Consider the following 16,159-nt stretch of genomic DNA (forward strand, 5'->3'; position numbering starts at 1 on the left):
TATGTTCGATATATGTTACAAGTTGTGGTGGTTTAAAGTAATGGAGAGAGTTATTAAGAAAGTATATATTTGTTAGTTTAGTTTAAACATTATTGTCCAAAAACATTGACAATAGGATTAGACACAAGTTTTGCAACTTAGAACGTCTTCTCCATTACATACAAATAATAAATAACCGAACAAAAATGAAATACATAATAATAACATCATAAACAATATTAATATGAAGACATGAAACTAACGAGAATTTAAACGACATGACTTATCTATTTCAAAAGTCGAGTTGACCGTAAATTTTTATGATAGACCTACCTGGTAGGTTGTATTAATCTTGGAATAAATATTCCCTCAAAAGGTAAGTGTTTACTGTATTTTAAACTAATAAGTTAAATTGTTGTTGTCAACTGATGAATTATATACTAAAATCAAATTGATGATCCATGTCTTAGGAACAAATGAACAATTTCATTCGAAGTCAACAAAAAGTAATAACATTGTTATTGGTATATATTTAACCATAATGTCTATAAACTATGAAAAGCGATTGGTCTCTTTAATATAATTCTGCACTTTTATAAAAATTAGCCTGTTTATGTTAAAAGTAAACAAAGCATTGCCGTACATTAAATTTTCAAAGTCGGTAGGTATATTTTCTTTTCTAAGTTCAAAAAATAAGGTATTCCTTTGCATATATTTGTTAACGAGAAACAAACGTATTATGATTTTTCGTCAAAACTGCGCCCAAAATTCATCATCTCTTAGAAATGTATAACTGCTTCTTAATGCAGTATAATTAAAATTTCGCTGCTTCGATTTTTTGTATTTTTTGTGTGACCTTTCTTTATCATTTGATAACGTTTGATATAGATTCTTCTATGAAAAAATAGATGAAAGAATATGAAGTTAAAAGTGACTTGTTGAATAAGTTTAGGAGCTGCCTACAAAGGAGACACCAAAGAGCGGAAATAAAAAACAAACCATCTGTATTTAGTCTTTTCCCACTGAAATTCTTCAAGAATCAGTAAGGACCTTAGACTAATATAGTTCATATATGTATATACTAATGACAGTTAATGAACGTATTTTTCTTAGTAGACATTTTGCTGATGGTGCTTCGACCAGCTGCTCGGTCTTAATACACTGCCAATTAAACCAGTAAAACTGTTGTTTATTATGACTTGAGTAAGCTGAATGAATGGTTAAGGATATGGATAGTCATTTTTTTTTTCAATTTAGATAAGACTGAGAGCCTTTTGCAACTGATTTGCATAGTTCGTTCTTATGTTGTCCCAGGTTATGGGGAGGGTTGGGAGCCCGCTAACATGTTTAACCTCGCCATATTATTTATGTATGTGCCTGTCCCAAGTTAGGAGCCTGTAATTCAGTGGTTGTCGTTTGTTTATGTGTTACATATTTGTTTTCGTTCATTTTTTGAACATAAATAAGGCCGTTAGTTTTCTCGTTTGAATTGTTTTACATTGTCATTTCGGGGCCTTTTATAGCTGACTATGTGGTATGGGCTTAGCTCACTGTTGAAGGCCGTACTGTGACCTATAGTTGTTAATTGCTGAGTCATTTTGGTCTCTTGTGGAGAGTTGTCTCAATCATTGACAATCATACCGGCACATCTTTTTTTTTTAAAAGTCACTAATTTTACTTTTCCAGATCTAAACTTAATTTCATATAGCCAGGACATTCCAATTGCTAAGTTATATAAATATTCGGTTATAACATTTGACACTTAAATGGAACACTCATATATATTGAATTTCATTATATGACTGGAGTCCTTTTGAACTAATTGTCATTTTTAAGATACATGTTATAACTGGTATTTTAGCTTTGTACAAATTATAACATGTACAATATTTATGTACATGTTATAACCTGTACAAAATTGCAATTTGTACACGACATATATATAAATGTTGAAATGTTAAGACTTCAATTTGCGAATTTAATGTCAGATTTGACATAGTGTATCATGTGTATAGTATATGACTTTATCTATTTTTATAATACATTTTTTTGTGTAAGCAATCTTCCCTTTTTATCAGTCATATTCACCACTCATATATACAGTATTTAAAAAAAAAAAACAATGAAATTGTCAAAACCAACTTTTTAATTAAAGTACAGTTGACCTTATTCCTTAAACTGTGATATGAATTGAAACAGGTGTCCAAAGTTTGCATGCTGAAATGTACATCTAGTGACTAAAATAGAACTGCTATCCTGAACACCTGCAAAGCATGCTGGTGCCATGCCATTTCAAAGTCAGGTGATCTTGAAATGAACAGTAAAATTACTGTTGTCCAATAATATCACTGCGCTAGTTTGATTGATTGCTGTCACAGTGTAATTTTACTTTTAAACTTTTGACAAAATTCAGAACAGCACAAGACAACAAAGAACAAAGAAGACATTTTATGTTCCTTCAGAGATACAGGTAAAATTGTTAGTGTAACTATTAATGGAATTGCAAAGTTGCTTATTGAATTTAATCAAAGACCAGATTAAGAATGTCTTGCCGCTACTTGTCTCTACAATATTTTTGTCTCTATTTAGTGAGACTGTTAATCGGAACGATGGGGACATCTTTTAGGTAAACCTTAACTAATAGTATTACCTCCCTTGAAAATCAAAGCGGATGTTTTGAAACATGTTCGGACAGACCGAATTTTAACGAAAATGACAACAAACCTCAGACAAGATATTAATTTTCAAGCATTATTTAAAAAATTAGGTTAGTCTTACACGGTGAAGTCTCTCTTCAAGCAAATGATTTGTAAAATAATTAAAACTGAAAATCTATAAAAAAAAAAATCATTTAGCATCACCTCACAACTAGTAGGCACAGGACCAAGATAAACATGATAAAGGGGATCTCATAGTCATTGGAGGTCTGATCCTGGATCCCACTTATTGTTTTGTGAGAATCCGGTATCCTGCTTCTTGCATTAATAGCGCCTGTAATTTTCCGTGTCCCGCTTGATTTCGTTTCCCATTTTCACACAACTACATCTACATGGGTAATCCGTAAAGAGTCTGTTGACTCATCACACACCCTTTGGCCCAATGAGACCGACTATAAACTATCCTGTAACAGGTGATGCTGCATATTTACAGTGCAAAAACTTACAATTTCATCTATGCATGTCTTTAGTCTTTAGAAGTGTCAACTTGACACTATAATCTCTATCTGTAATTTCGATCACTCTGGTAATTATATGTCTCTATTGTATTAAACTCATTAGTACATTTGTATTTATGATGTGGCACTGCAGAGAAACTAAATAAATAATTAAATAATTAATTCAAAAAAAAGAAAGAAAAAAAAAAAAAAAAAAAAGGATAAATAATTAACCCTTATAAAACCTTAACTATCTATTTTGTGAACCTTCCAGTATCTTTAATAAAAACCCCTAACAAATCTTGAATATCTTCTATGTGATGTTTGTAATTATCATTTTCTGTTGTTGCTAATAGTACTTCTGATTCAAGTGTTAGTTTTGATGTTATGAAATAGAGTGCAGAGCGGAGTTTTTCTCTAGCCTCCTCATAATTTTCACAATCCAGAAGATAATGGTCAACTGTTTCTATTTGTCCACAGCTGCATTTGTCGATGAGTGCTGGGCATATCATTGATTTATATGAATTTAAATTGCAATATCCTGTTCTTAAACTAGTAGTTATTCTATATATTTCAGTTGACGGTTTGTCTTTTGGAATTGTATTCTTAACATTTTGTTGAAATGCATAATATCTCCTTCCTTTTTCACTGGTGTCCCATCTGTTTTGCCATTTTAACATAACACTGTCTTTAGCTCCTTTTTGTATATCTTGTTTAGTAAATAATGGAATACTTTGTATTTTTTCTGCCTCCTGTGCTGCTTTTTTAGCTAGTTGGTCTGCTAGTTCATTACCTTGTATGTCAGCGTGTCCAGGGGTCCATTCAATGGAAACAATGATTCCTTCAGATTCTAGTGCCAATATACCGATTTTAATATCATGAATAGTTTTGCCGTAATTATCTGATTTCCAATTTAAAGTTAAAATTCCAATTGCTGATTGGCTGTCTGAGAAAATTTTGATGGATTCAGTGTTTTTTCTGTTGTTTGGAATTATAAGAAAATCTATTACCAGCTTGATAGCTACTAATTCCCCTAATAAAATAGATCCTCTATTGGAAACTGGCTGTGTTAACTCCACATGTTCTGTGCTGTTTGATATTAAAATAGCTGCCCCAGCCCCACATGGACCTGGGAGCACAACCTGCCACAATATGAAAGATCGACATAAGCCTACATTTTCAACTAAACGTAAGGGATCCAATTACAACCAAATAATCATAATATTAAAAGTAGCCTGTGCTACTGCCGTACTAAAGAAATATTTCATGTGGGCTTGAATATATTGTGATTTTACAACGGGTTGGCCCTTTATATTCAAGCCCCCTTGAATTATTTCGATTCAAATAGTACAAATACGGCAATGGATTTGGATCGAAGTGCTCTAGCTTTATATATAGGTGAACATGATGAAGGCATTATTTGATGTTCCCATAAACATGATAAATAAACACACTATTTAATTGACAATTGACGTAAAAGAACGGAGCAAACTGAATAAATGACATGCTTAAACTATTTACAATAAAATTTACCACGGGTGTGTACTCAAAGTGTTTGAAGGACGTCATGTTAGAATTATTATTTAACCTGAATTATAATCTATGAGTTGATACCACTGCTGTCAACTGTTAGTCATGGAGAGTATTGTCAGCTCAGGAGTTCATGTATTAGTACTGACATGATTTATATCATACTATTCTTATTAAGGTCCACCTTCAGGCTTCTATTAGCTGTGGTAGTGGAGTACTCCTTTATCTCGGCTGCTAGAGGTGTGACTTACTGTGCATGTGTCCTAAGTTTGAATTGCAGCTTGTAAAGTTATTATTATTGGAAGGCAAATCATTCTCTCTAATTACAAAATTGGTTGCTAGCAATAAATACTGTCATAGCTGTGTTTCTTACCTAGTAGAAATATAACTGCCACTCATTAGCTGCTTTAGCAAAGTAAAAAATGAAGACAGGTGACTAACTGTGCCTGGGGGTACTGGATTAAAAACAGGCACAGTAATTTTGGAAGGCAAAGTATGCTCAATGGTTACACGAATAAGAAAAAATTATTAAACTAAAGTTCCTTCTCCATGTTCTCCTTCAATCAAACTTGACTGTAGATGAATTTGTGGAGAGTTGTCTCATTGGCAATCATACCACATCTTCTATTTTATATTGATTATTGTTTTATGTCACCTTTTGGTTCTATAGCTCCTCAAATATTCAGGTATACATACTACTTTGACTTTCAAATGTCATGTATGTTACAACACCAAAAAAACACTATCTGAAGACATGTAAAACAGACAGGAAACTGTGTTTTAAGATGTTGACAACATAATAAACACTAGAATATGAATGAAGTGCTTAATAAAAAATAAATGTAACTATATCTTTGTAAAAAATATAAATTTAGATAAAGCAAATTTATCACAGAAATTGAGAAAAAATAATGGAACGTTTCACTCATTAGAATTAAAATATAATTTTAAATGTATGTGGTTGAAAATCAATTACATTCTGAATTGAGAAATACATGGAAAATATTGAAAATTACATTACTTTTTACCATAATCATGATAATTTATTCTTCCATTTCCTAATACATGTACAAATGTATATTTTTCACATATTTTCACATCAACAATTATCTTTGGATTTATTGCTCATTTAAAAGCAATTGGGGATTTTATCATGTTTATACATTATCATTTAAAATTTTCAGCACTTTAATCTTAATAGATTTTACATGATAATGAAAACAGCTTTGTAATTTTTTTTCCTGGTGATACCAAACACATATACTTAGATTTACTTAATCAGTGTTAATAATGTAGAGATAATTATTTTCAGGTCATGATTTGGAGGAGATCAGAATCCGTGCCCTTGAAAATTTACTGTCTAAATTAGAACATAAATTAATTTGTGATGCAGACCTGATCCATGAGCGTCATCTCCTAATTAGAATAGTGGAATGGTTTAATTTTCCAAACAGTTCAAGCAATGCAGATGTCCTTAAACTTTTACTCAGACTGACACAGGTAGGAAATTATGGAAAACAAAGATTATAGTTCTGCATATAATCATTCCTCACATGAAAATAAGACATACATTTCTATATAGATATAAGGAGATGTGGTACGAGTGCAAATGAGACAATTCTCCATCCAAGTCACAATGTGCAAAAAATAAACAATTATAGGTCAAAATACAGCTTTCAACTCTTGAGATTTGGCTCACATCAAACAGCAAGCTATAAAGGGCCCCAAAATGTCTACTGTCAACAGATATAGGAAGATGTGGTGTGAGTGCCAATGAGACAACTCTCCATACAAATAACAATTTAAAAAGTAAACCATTATAGGTTAAAGTACGGCCTTCAACACGGAGCCTTGGCTCACACCGAACAACAAGCTATAAAGGGCCCCAAAATTAAGAGCCTGTATATGGATGATCTTTTATTTGGACAACAATGGTAGTACATGTATTAGAAAAGATTATTTTTTCAGAAGGATTAAGATTATACATGTACATGTAGATAACTAACATGACTAATGGTCACAAGGTTATACCTAGTGCATGGCCATGGTTGTAGTTTTTTACTTCATTTTAATGGTCCAATGATTAATGCAGTGAACATTAGTTTTTATGCTCCGGACAGTTTCTTGAAAAAGTCTTAACCATTCAGATAAAAATGTTGAAACCCAGAATAATGAGATAACAAATGTCTTTACAAATACTGATTTATATAATTTATCTTAACAGCATTCCCCTGCTGCTGAAATTCTTCAGGATATTGGCGGAATTGAATTTTTGAGTCAGTTGAGAAAAGATGTTTCCAGCTCTTTACAGCCTCTAGTTGACCAAATATTAGAGAATACCATGAGACTACCAGAAATAAAACACCAGGACCATGCACCAGAATGTATTTACCAAAAGCAGGAAAACCAAACAGGTAAAAATTCATTGAAGAAGACTTATCATGACAGACACGAGCAGTGTTCTCTCCAGGACCTTTAAGCATCATGATAATGTGATGCTTTATTATTTCTGAATGTGATGCTATCTGACTTGATTTTCTTATAGATTGTGTTATGGATGTGATGTTATAATTTTAAGAAACATGATGATATTTCAAAATTCCTTTTTTACCAGGATACTATATGAAATATTTGAGGAGAACACTGATTAGTTCTATCAACATTTTTATATAAATCAAATGTCCTCCTAGTTTTATGCATTTATAAAACCCAGTAGACTCAACACTAAACCATGACAAATTATAGTTCATGAAGATTATGGTACAACACTAAACCATGACCATGTTGGAGACTGAAAAATTCACTTGTTATTGACTGGAATAAATTCATTTTCTTAAGCTTTGTATTAATTTTCAGTATAAGATATTTAATTCACTGCATAATAGTCACCTTTATGTAGATCTCTATAACTGCAGACTACAGCTCACTACACTCTCAAATAAAGTTTGTAAATTTATGGATAATTCTGGGAGAAATTGAAAATTGTCAAGAGACCGAAATGATGCTTTATTTTCTTTTACAATTTAGTTAAAATACAAATAAAATACATCTGAAATTCAAATAATGATCCTGAAGTAATAGATGATGATACAGATATGTTATATTAATGATAGATTTTATTGGTGAGTCAAATTTTAAATGTGCATGAAGCCAGATACATTTATGTACATCAAATCCCATCGTATGATAAATATGGGATACATTCACATTTCGATTATCAAGGCTAAATAGATTGTTCTAGGGTATTATACAAGCAAAGATGGCAAAATTCAATTGAATTTAAGTATAAGCAATATTTTTTTTTATTAAACAAATTCAGAAACCCTTGCAGCAATACAATGCAAGGACCAGAAAACAATTTTCCAGGTACATGATGCACTTATACAAATTCCTCACCTAAAATAAATTTTAGAAAAACAGGAAAATCACAATAATGGTTGAGTTTTGAAAATTACAGTAGAAATGTGTTTGTTTTATAGGATTTAAAGCAGAAACAACAACAGACACACTACAATCCTCCCTACCTCCTGTCAACCAAGACACCCCCTATATAGCTGGTACCAGAGATGATAATGTGGGGTATTTTAACAGAGATGCTATAGAATCAGTGCAACAACAACAGCAGTATCAACAAAATAAGGGTACATTTTTTATTATGTGTGTACATGTAGTACAGTCAACTCATGTTAACTTGAAAAAATATCACTTTATAATATTTGTGTGTTCGAAGTGCTTTTCTGGATTCATTTTCATCTGGAACACCCAAATCCATAATTTATGAAGTCAAGGATGTATAAGAAACGATGCAGTTCAAAAGCTGTATGAACAAATAGAACCTAAAATAAATACATTGTGTACCAAAAAGTGATGGGATAAGATTTTGAGACAACCTATATTCAACTCAATTAAATTGGATGTTAAATCAATCAAGGGGAGACGGCCTGAATTAACATGATTTATAACAAGTGATGCTCAGATCTGAATGAATGAATCTTTATTGCATTAGCAACAACATTGTTTTAGATCAAACATTGTACTACATTTGTAGTGGACAAAGATTCAAATAGAGTTTTCATTTGAGAAAGCATATATAGGTTAATGTGGGAAAGCTCAAATTTTACCTTCAATAACAGACAAGTAATATGGAAGTATTCACATTAAGAAATGAAATTTTCATTCATTGAAAGAAAAGTTAAATTTAATTGCCGTATAAGATGAAGAGTAGTTACACTATTCCTTATGAAATATTCTTAACACGTTTTCTGAATCTTCACATTTTAGAAACAGCTAGTAGTTTTGTTTTGACCACATTCCCATGGTTGGCCCTCACATCAACGGACAGACATGTCATATTATCGACAAACTCGTAAGTATTGTATACTTTCATGGCTGTGAATTTGTTCTTCATTTATTTTATGACATATTATGTAAACCTGTTAACCAACATTGAAATAACAACAACAATCCCCCCAAAAAACATCTTAATCATAAACTTAGAAAAGTAACCTTTGTCAAGTTTAAAAAAGACTGGAGTAAATAATAATACACATGGATCCCATTTAAAAAAAAAAATACAGTGTGAAAAAGTACATTCATGAATCAAGCTTAATTTTACATAAAATTGACTTCCATCTCAATTTATTCCATTTTTCCATTCTTTAGAAGTTTGTTCAATTTTTTTAGAATTGCTGTATATTCAAAAGTATATTAACATTGTTTCATTTGCGTTAAACATGGATCAAACATTTCACCACATGATTACACATGTACATGTTAGATAAATATTAATTATTCTATGATTAAGGTTGAACTAATAACACTATGTTTATATTAGGGGATGTCTTATTAAAAACAATAAATACTGTAAACCAATTTATTTTTCGCGGATACTTTATTTCCTGTTCAGCTCTATCTATCTCTTTTCACATCGGTTATTTTGATTTTTAAAAAATTTACTTGAAGTAGTTAAATATGAAACTATCTAAATTTTACATATAGCTGAGGATCTATATTTCTACACTTTATTTTAATACTTAAAATAAATCTCTTTAGAAAATAAGTTGGTTTACGGTATCTGCAAACTATATTTTCAGTTTAACTGCATTTTTTTTTTTATTAAAAAATAAAGTTGTTGATTTCAGATCCTTACAGAGCAGAGAGTCACATTTGTTAGCAAGTTCCTGTGAATTTTTGAGTGATGTTGTCTTCAGGGATTTTCCTTCTGAGATATTTTTACAAAGACCAAATATAGTAAAGGTAATTAATAATTGAATAGTTTCAGCAAATATGATTAGAAAATGAAATGCCAAACTTTCTACAAAAGAAATGTTAAGCAGTAATTTCTTGTCAGTATTTGCTCTTCAGAATCTAATGCATGTTGGTTAACAATTTCAAAAGCGTACATCAAAATGTTGTGATTGGTTAAAATTCCTCCAAACCATAGGTAATTAAAATAATCCAATTATGAGACATTATTTTCATTTGTGCTGTAAGAATAATGAAATTTCCCGAAATTCCTTTAGATTCTGTAATGTGGAATTATGTATAAATTTTATGAGGATTGTATTTTTTACAGAATTTGCTTTCACTGCTAGGATCCACATCTAACCAGAATGTACAGCTTACTACACATGCTGCTAAAACACTGGGAGATCTGGCAGCTTGCTTAATGTCACGCATGAGATATTATCAAGATCCTTCATTATATACTCCTAAACAAGGTTTGTATTAATGTATTTAAGGCGAATTTTATCTAAATAAATATATTTTTTCTTTATATTTGGTAGTCTCGGGTTCAAACTTAACAGTATTTTGTGGTATATTTTTTTTTATTTTGTTCAATGATACTGTATTTATTTTCAGAAAGCATGTGCAAAATCACCATACATTTGTAGTATAAAAAATATAAAATGGTAACATGGAATTTGTCAAACAAACAATAACCCAACCAAAGAGTAGAAATGAACCAAAATTAAAAAAAACATACAAGACTAACAAAGGCCAGAGACTCCTGACTTGGGACAGGCCCAAAAATGTGGCAGGGTTAAACATGTTTTGTGAGATATCAACACTCCCATTTACCTCTAGCCAATGTAGAATTAATAGACACAAAGCAATATGCACAGTAAAACTCAGTTTGAAAGAAAGATTATGTCTTCATAGAACTGTTTTCCTACTTTTGGCCAAACATTATACAAAATCTCAGGGGACTGCTTCTATAAGTCAAATAAAATCATATTTTTTTCAAAATCTATTACAATCAATAATTTAATACTCTAATAAAGTTAGAGATGCATGTAACACTTTAATATTTATTTTCAGATTTCTGTTCACCAAGTTCATCACCATTTTCAAATTCACCAAGTTCCTTATCCAATCATTCTGCACCTCCAGACAGGAACTCATTTGCTGGATGGACAGACCCAAGACCTAGAGGTGATGGGAGAGATGGTGACTCGTCCACTTCTAGCAGGTAGGTTTTACATGTAATTGATTGTTGGTGTTTAACATAGCTTTCAGCAGTATTGGCTTAGATTTTTTCATTAGTGGAGGAAGCTGGAGCACTTGCCATGGTGTAAAATACATTGGTGCTATATTACAAACCTTTAAATTGTTCATTTATAAATTTATGAATTATTGTTAGAAACTAAGTTTTCTACCCCCTCTGATAAAGTCTGCCTTAGACTGATTTGGCTATTTTTTAGATCTTGTTTTTGTTAAATAGTTCTTTGACTGTTTAGGTACTTCTACATCTTTGGCTTTCAAATATTTGGCTTTGAGCGTTCCTGATGAAGTAAAATCAAGAAAAGCTCCTTTGACGCATAAAATTTATAACGTGTTGATCTCATTTTCTACAAGAAAAATAGATTTGAAGACTAAAATGACTTTAATCAAAAGATTTTACAACTATTTCAGATCCACATCTCGAGCTTCCAGTTTAGATTTAGGAGGTGACATTGTACAACAAGAAGAAACAGATCTAGAGGACATGCAGTCATTACAATATGTTCAGATGACAGTTCCCCAGTTTTGTGGCTGTGTTTTAGATAAAGCTCTGCCACTTCTGAAGACTGGTAATGAAAATGTTGTCACACAGTTATTGTATCTTGTAAACCAGATATTAGATATATTGTCATCTGTTATTACATTAGAAGTGTGGAATGATGTGTCTTCTCCTGCCAGAGAAATTGTGAGTACACATATCATAGGGTTGTTATAAGGATAGGAAAAGGCTATGGTTATTTTTTCTACAGTCTATCTAATCATATTGTTGAAAGATGTTTCATAGAATTTTGTATTTAATTTTAGGACAATATTCAAGAAGCATTCAAAATTTTGTTTTATTTCTCCAATAAAATGTAACACATAGGACCAAGGATCCGGAAATTTTTTCACCTAATTTCGGTCATTTTGGGATAACTTAAAAGTTGGTGCCCTTTTTAAACAAAGATTGTGTGTACATGGTGTATGCTCATACAGTCATACTCGTAGCATCAACGAACTTGTTTAACTGTTGCATCGCATTTACTTCAGAAATTTCCCTACCATGTTCCGTAAAATCGATCTTGAGCAATAAAAAGAAGGCACCAGTTTAAAAATGAAATGATTTTAATGACTCAAAACGATAAATTTATCAAACTTCGCTTACGTTTGTTTCGATTTTGAAGACAAAATTATAACCGGATGTTTTACGACAATAGTAAAACGACCAATTCCGGACTCATTTCCGGGATTAGTTTTGTTTATCAAATTCACAGGAAATCGTCGGCTTTTTAACTGTTTTACCTTTAATGGTGTTTGAATATTAATTATAATAGTTGGACTTGTTTAATTTAGCATGAAATCATTTTTAATTTACGATTTAGTGTCTAATTTGCGGAAGAGAATTTCAAGCATGCGTATTAGTAAACAAAGCACGTGTGTTTGTAGTGAAACAATATTTTGTTCTACGTAAATTAATTTAATTTTAATTTAATTTTAAATCAGAATTGACAATTGTCTAAGCTGAGAAAAGTAATTAAATAATGCAGACAGTTGTTATGAATTTTAATTTCTTAAAGATATTAGTTCTGAGCTCGTGATCAATAAAAATTTAATTAAAAACACAGGTAAAGAGATTAGCCATCATTAGCCAATATTTCCCGGAGGCATTACTATAGTTATTAGGAGGGCCCTCAGGATTATAACACTTTACTGGAGTGGCAGTTTTATTACAGGAAAAGGATAATAACAAAAAAGAAGTTCAAAATGGCGATTTAGACAATGTTAGAAACTCGATCTCAACGAAATGACATTGAATGACCGAAATTATTTCTGTAAAAAAATAAAATTTGTCCTAAATCCCAATTACTCATTTAGGACAAACTACTTTCAGTTTAGGTCAAGACTGGCATATATGACCGTTTCCGGACCCTTGCATAGGACTGCAAATAGTCTCCATGACAACAATATTTTAATGCACGAGAAAATGAACAATAAGCTTTCACTCTTCTATCAACACTTTAACATCCCAATAAAAATTACATAAAGAAGCAGTTAATTCTTATGTAAAGCTTAAAAAGTTATATTTTTCTTAAACTTTAGAAAATAACAAAACATTAATTCACTGATTGTTTATTCTTGTTGAACTGATTCAATGTTTTTTATATTTTTCAGGTGGAAAAACTATCTAACAGTTTTGATACTCTAGGAAATTTAATTGTATACCACCACTATAGTAACAGTGACCATGACGATGAAAGCAATGATCTTATTCAACATAGATTGGCTTATATTGGGATCTGTTGTTTCCTTGCCAGGCTTCTCCAGGAATTTGTTCCATATAAAATGGTTAGTAAATTCATACATCTTTTAACACATAATCAGGTTAAATTTATTTGGTATTAGTGAGCTTAGCTCAGAGGGTGTAATTCCTTTTTGCTTGAAAAGTTAAAACTCACATTTTAGTGTAAAGCTTATTTTTAGCTCACCATTCCAACTCTTTAACGAAAGATAAATGCCAAAAAATCAAGGTGAGCAATTCAGGTTCTTGAGAGCCTCTTGTTAGCTTAAGACATCCCTTTTCTCTGATAAGAATGTAGTTTAGAAGCTTTTGCAATAAGATTTTCATAAATTATTTCAATGTTAATATAACATAGTGACCTGGTATCTCATATCACTTATTTTGATGTGAAAACACTACCACCAAGAAGCTTAATTATCATGAGATCAAACTTTTATTAATGTCATGAGAAATTGCAAATTCAGAAAAGATAAAAAAATAAAAATAGATAGAGATTTGATCTATTGTTCAGTGGTATAGACCAAGGATCCGGAAATTTTTTCACCTAATTTCGGTCATTTTCATATAACTTAAAAGTTGGTGCCCCTTTTCAAAAACAGATTGTCAAAATCTCATTACTGCATGAGTATGCTCCTACTCGTAGCATCAACGAACTTGTTTAACTGTTGCATCGCGTTTACTTCATGATTTATCCTACCATTTTCCTAAAATCGATCAAGAGCAATTAAGGGAAGGCAACAGTTTAAGAATAAAATGATTTTAATCGTAATTTTCTCAGTCATCGTTTACGTTTCTTTCGATTCTGAAGTCGAAATTCAAACCGGATGTAATGCGACAATACTAAAACGAACAATTCGGACTTATTCCCGGGATTAGTTTTGTTTATCAAATATATCACAGGAAAACATCGTTTTTTAATATTATACCTTTAATAGTGTAAGAATATTAATGAAAATAGTTGCACTTGCTTTATTTAGCAAGAAATCATTTTAAATTTACAATTTAGTGTCAAATCTGCGGAAGAGAATTTTAGGCATGCATATCATAGTAAACAAAACACGTGTGTTAGTAGTGAAAAAAATCTTTTTTCTACGTAAATTAAATCAAGTTTTAATTTAATTTTAAATAATAATTGACAATTGTCTTAGCTGAAAAGTAATTAAATAATGAAGACAGTTGGTATTGAATTTTAATTTCTTTATAATATTAGTTTGGAGCTTGGGATTAATAGCCAGGTGTGAATTAAAAACACAGGTAAAGAGATTAGCGATCATTAGCCAATAGCTCCCCGAGGCATTAATATAGCTATTAGGAAAGCCCTCAGGATTATAACACTTTACTGGAGTGGCAGTTTAATTACATAAAATTGATAACAAAATAAAACAAGAATGTGTCCAAAGTACACGGATGCCCCACTCGCACTATCCTTTTCAATGTTCCATGGACCGGGAAATTGGGTAATAATCTAATTTGGCATTAAAATTAGAAAGATTATACTATAGGGAACATATGTACTAAGTTTCAAGTTGATTGGACTTCAATTTTATCAAAAACTACCTTAACCAAAAACTTTAACCTGAAACTCTCACTTTCATTTTCTATGTTTAGTGGACCGTGAAATTGGGGTCAAAAGTCTAATTTGGCTTTAAAATTAGAAAAATCATATCATAAGCAACAAGTGTACTAAGTTTCAAGTTGATTGGAATTCAGCTTCATCAAAAACTACCTTGACCAAAAACCTTAACCTGAAACTCCCACTTTTATTTTCTATGTTCAGTGGACCATGAAATTGGGGTCAACAGTCTAATTTGGCTTTAAAATTAGAAAGATCATATCATAAGCAACAAGTGTAATAAGTTTCAAGTTGATTTGACTTCAGCTTCATCAAAAACTACCTTGACCAAAAACTTTAACCTGAAACTCCCACTTTCATTTTCTATGTTCAGTGGACCATGAAATTGGGGTCAACAGTCTAATTTGGCTTTTAAATTAGAAAGATCATATCATAAGCAACAAGTGTATTAAGTTTCAAGTTGATTGGACTTCAGCTTCAACAAAAACTACCTTGACCAAAAACTTTAACCTGAACGGACGAACGGAGGCACAGACGGACGGAGCCACAGACCAGAAAACATAATGCCCCTCTACTATCGTAGGTGGGGCATAAATATGTTTAAAATGGCGATTTGAAACTCAATCTTAACGAAATGACAAAATTAATTCTGTTGAAAAATAAAATTTGACCTAAATCCCAATAAATGATTTAGGACTTTGAGTTTCCAAATCGGTCATGTCTGGCATATATGACCGTTTCCGGACCCTTGGTATAGACCAATTTGTGCAAAAGTTCAATTCAATTTTAAAAAGATTAATATAGTGACACATATTTCATTCATGTTGAGGATAATATAAATGAGTTGGTAGTTGGAAAAGTTGTTCAGCAAGGATGTTTTACCAAGATTACAATTTTTTTTACCAACCTGGCACTTTTTTTTTTAGGCTAGAAATATACTTCCAACACAACTTATATCAGCTATTGGAATAGTTGTGTTTGATGAGGGACTTTCTCAAAGTTATTCTGATGTACAGATAAAGTTGCTTGCTTATTTAGAACAAGTTGATAGAGAGAAATACAATGTATATGTCTCAGCTTCTAGAGTGTGTCAGTCCATGCAGAAAACATGTAAATTCTTAATGCTTTGTCAGCAGGAGGT

At 31.4% G+C, this 16,159-nt stretch overlaps 1 protein-coding gene across 1 annotated transcript in view; it reads left to right on the forward strand.

Moving 5' to 3' along the window:
- Window positions 1-2,628: 2,628 nt before the first annotated feature.
- Window positions 2,629-16,159, forward strand: part of LOC139524161 (rotatin-like) — an 80,603-nt gene continuing 67,072 nt past the window's right edge. Inside the window, exons 1-11 of the mRNA XM_071318773.1 lie at window positions 2,629-2,746; window positions 5,976-6,163; window positions 6,888-7,077; window positions 8,143-8,304; window positions 8,945-9,029; window positions 9,805-9,919; window positions 10,239-10,383; window positions 10,985-11,135; window positions 11,579-11,852; window positions 13,319-13,492; window positions 15,945-16,157. Of these exons, the coding sequence (XP_071174874.1) occupies window positions 2,692-2,746; window positions 5,976-6,163; window positions 6,888-7,077; window positions 8,143-8,304; window positions 8,945-9,029; window positions 9,805-9,919; window positions 10,239-10,383; window positions 10,985-11,135; window positions 11,579-11,852; window positions 13,319-13,492; window positions 15,945-16,157 (1,752 nt within the window). The 5' untranslated portion in view covers window positions 2,629-2,691. The remainder of the gene's footprint in view (window positions 2,747-5,975; window positions 6,164-6,887; window positions 7,078-8,142; window positions 8,305-8,944; window positions 9,030-9,804; window positions 9,920-10,238; window positions 10,384-10,984; window positions 11,136-11,578; window positions 11,853-13,318; window positions 13,493-15,944; window positions 16,158-16,159) is intronic.

The sequence above is a fragment of the Mytilus edulis genome, chromosome 5 (assembly GCF_963676685.1).
Source record: "Mytilus edulis chromosome 5, xbMytEdul2.2, whole genome shotgun sequence".
In the NCBI taxonomy this organism is placed as follows: Eukaryota; Metazoa; Mollusca; class Bivalvia; order Mytilida; family Mytilidae; genus Mytilus; species Mytilus edulis.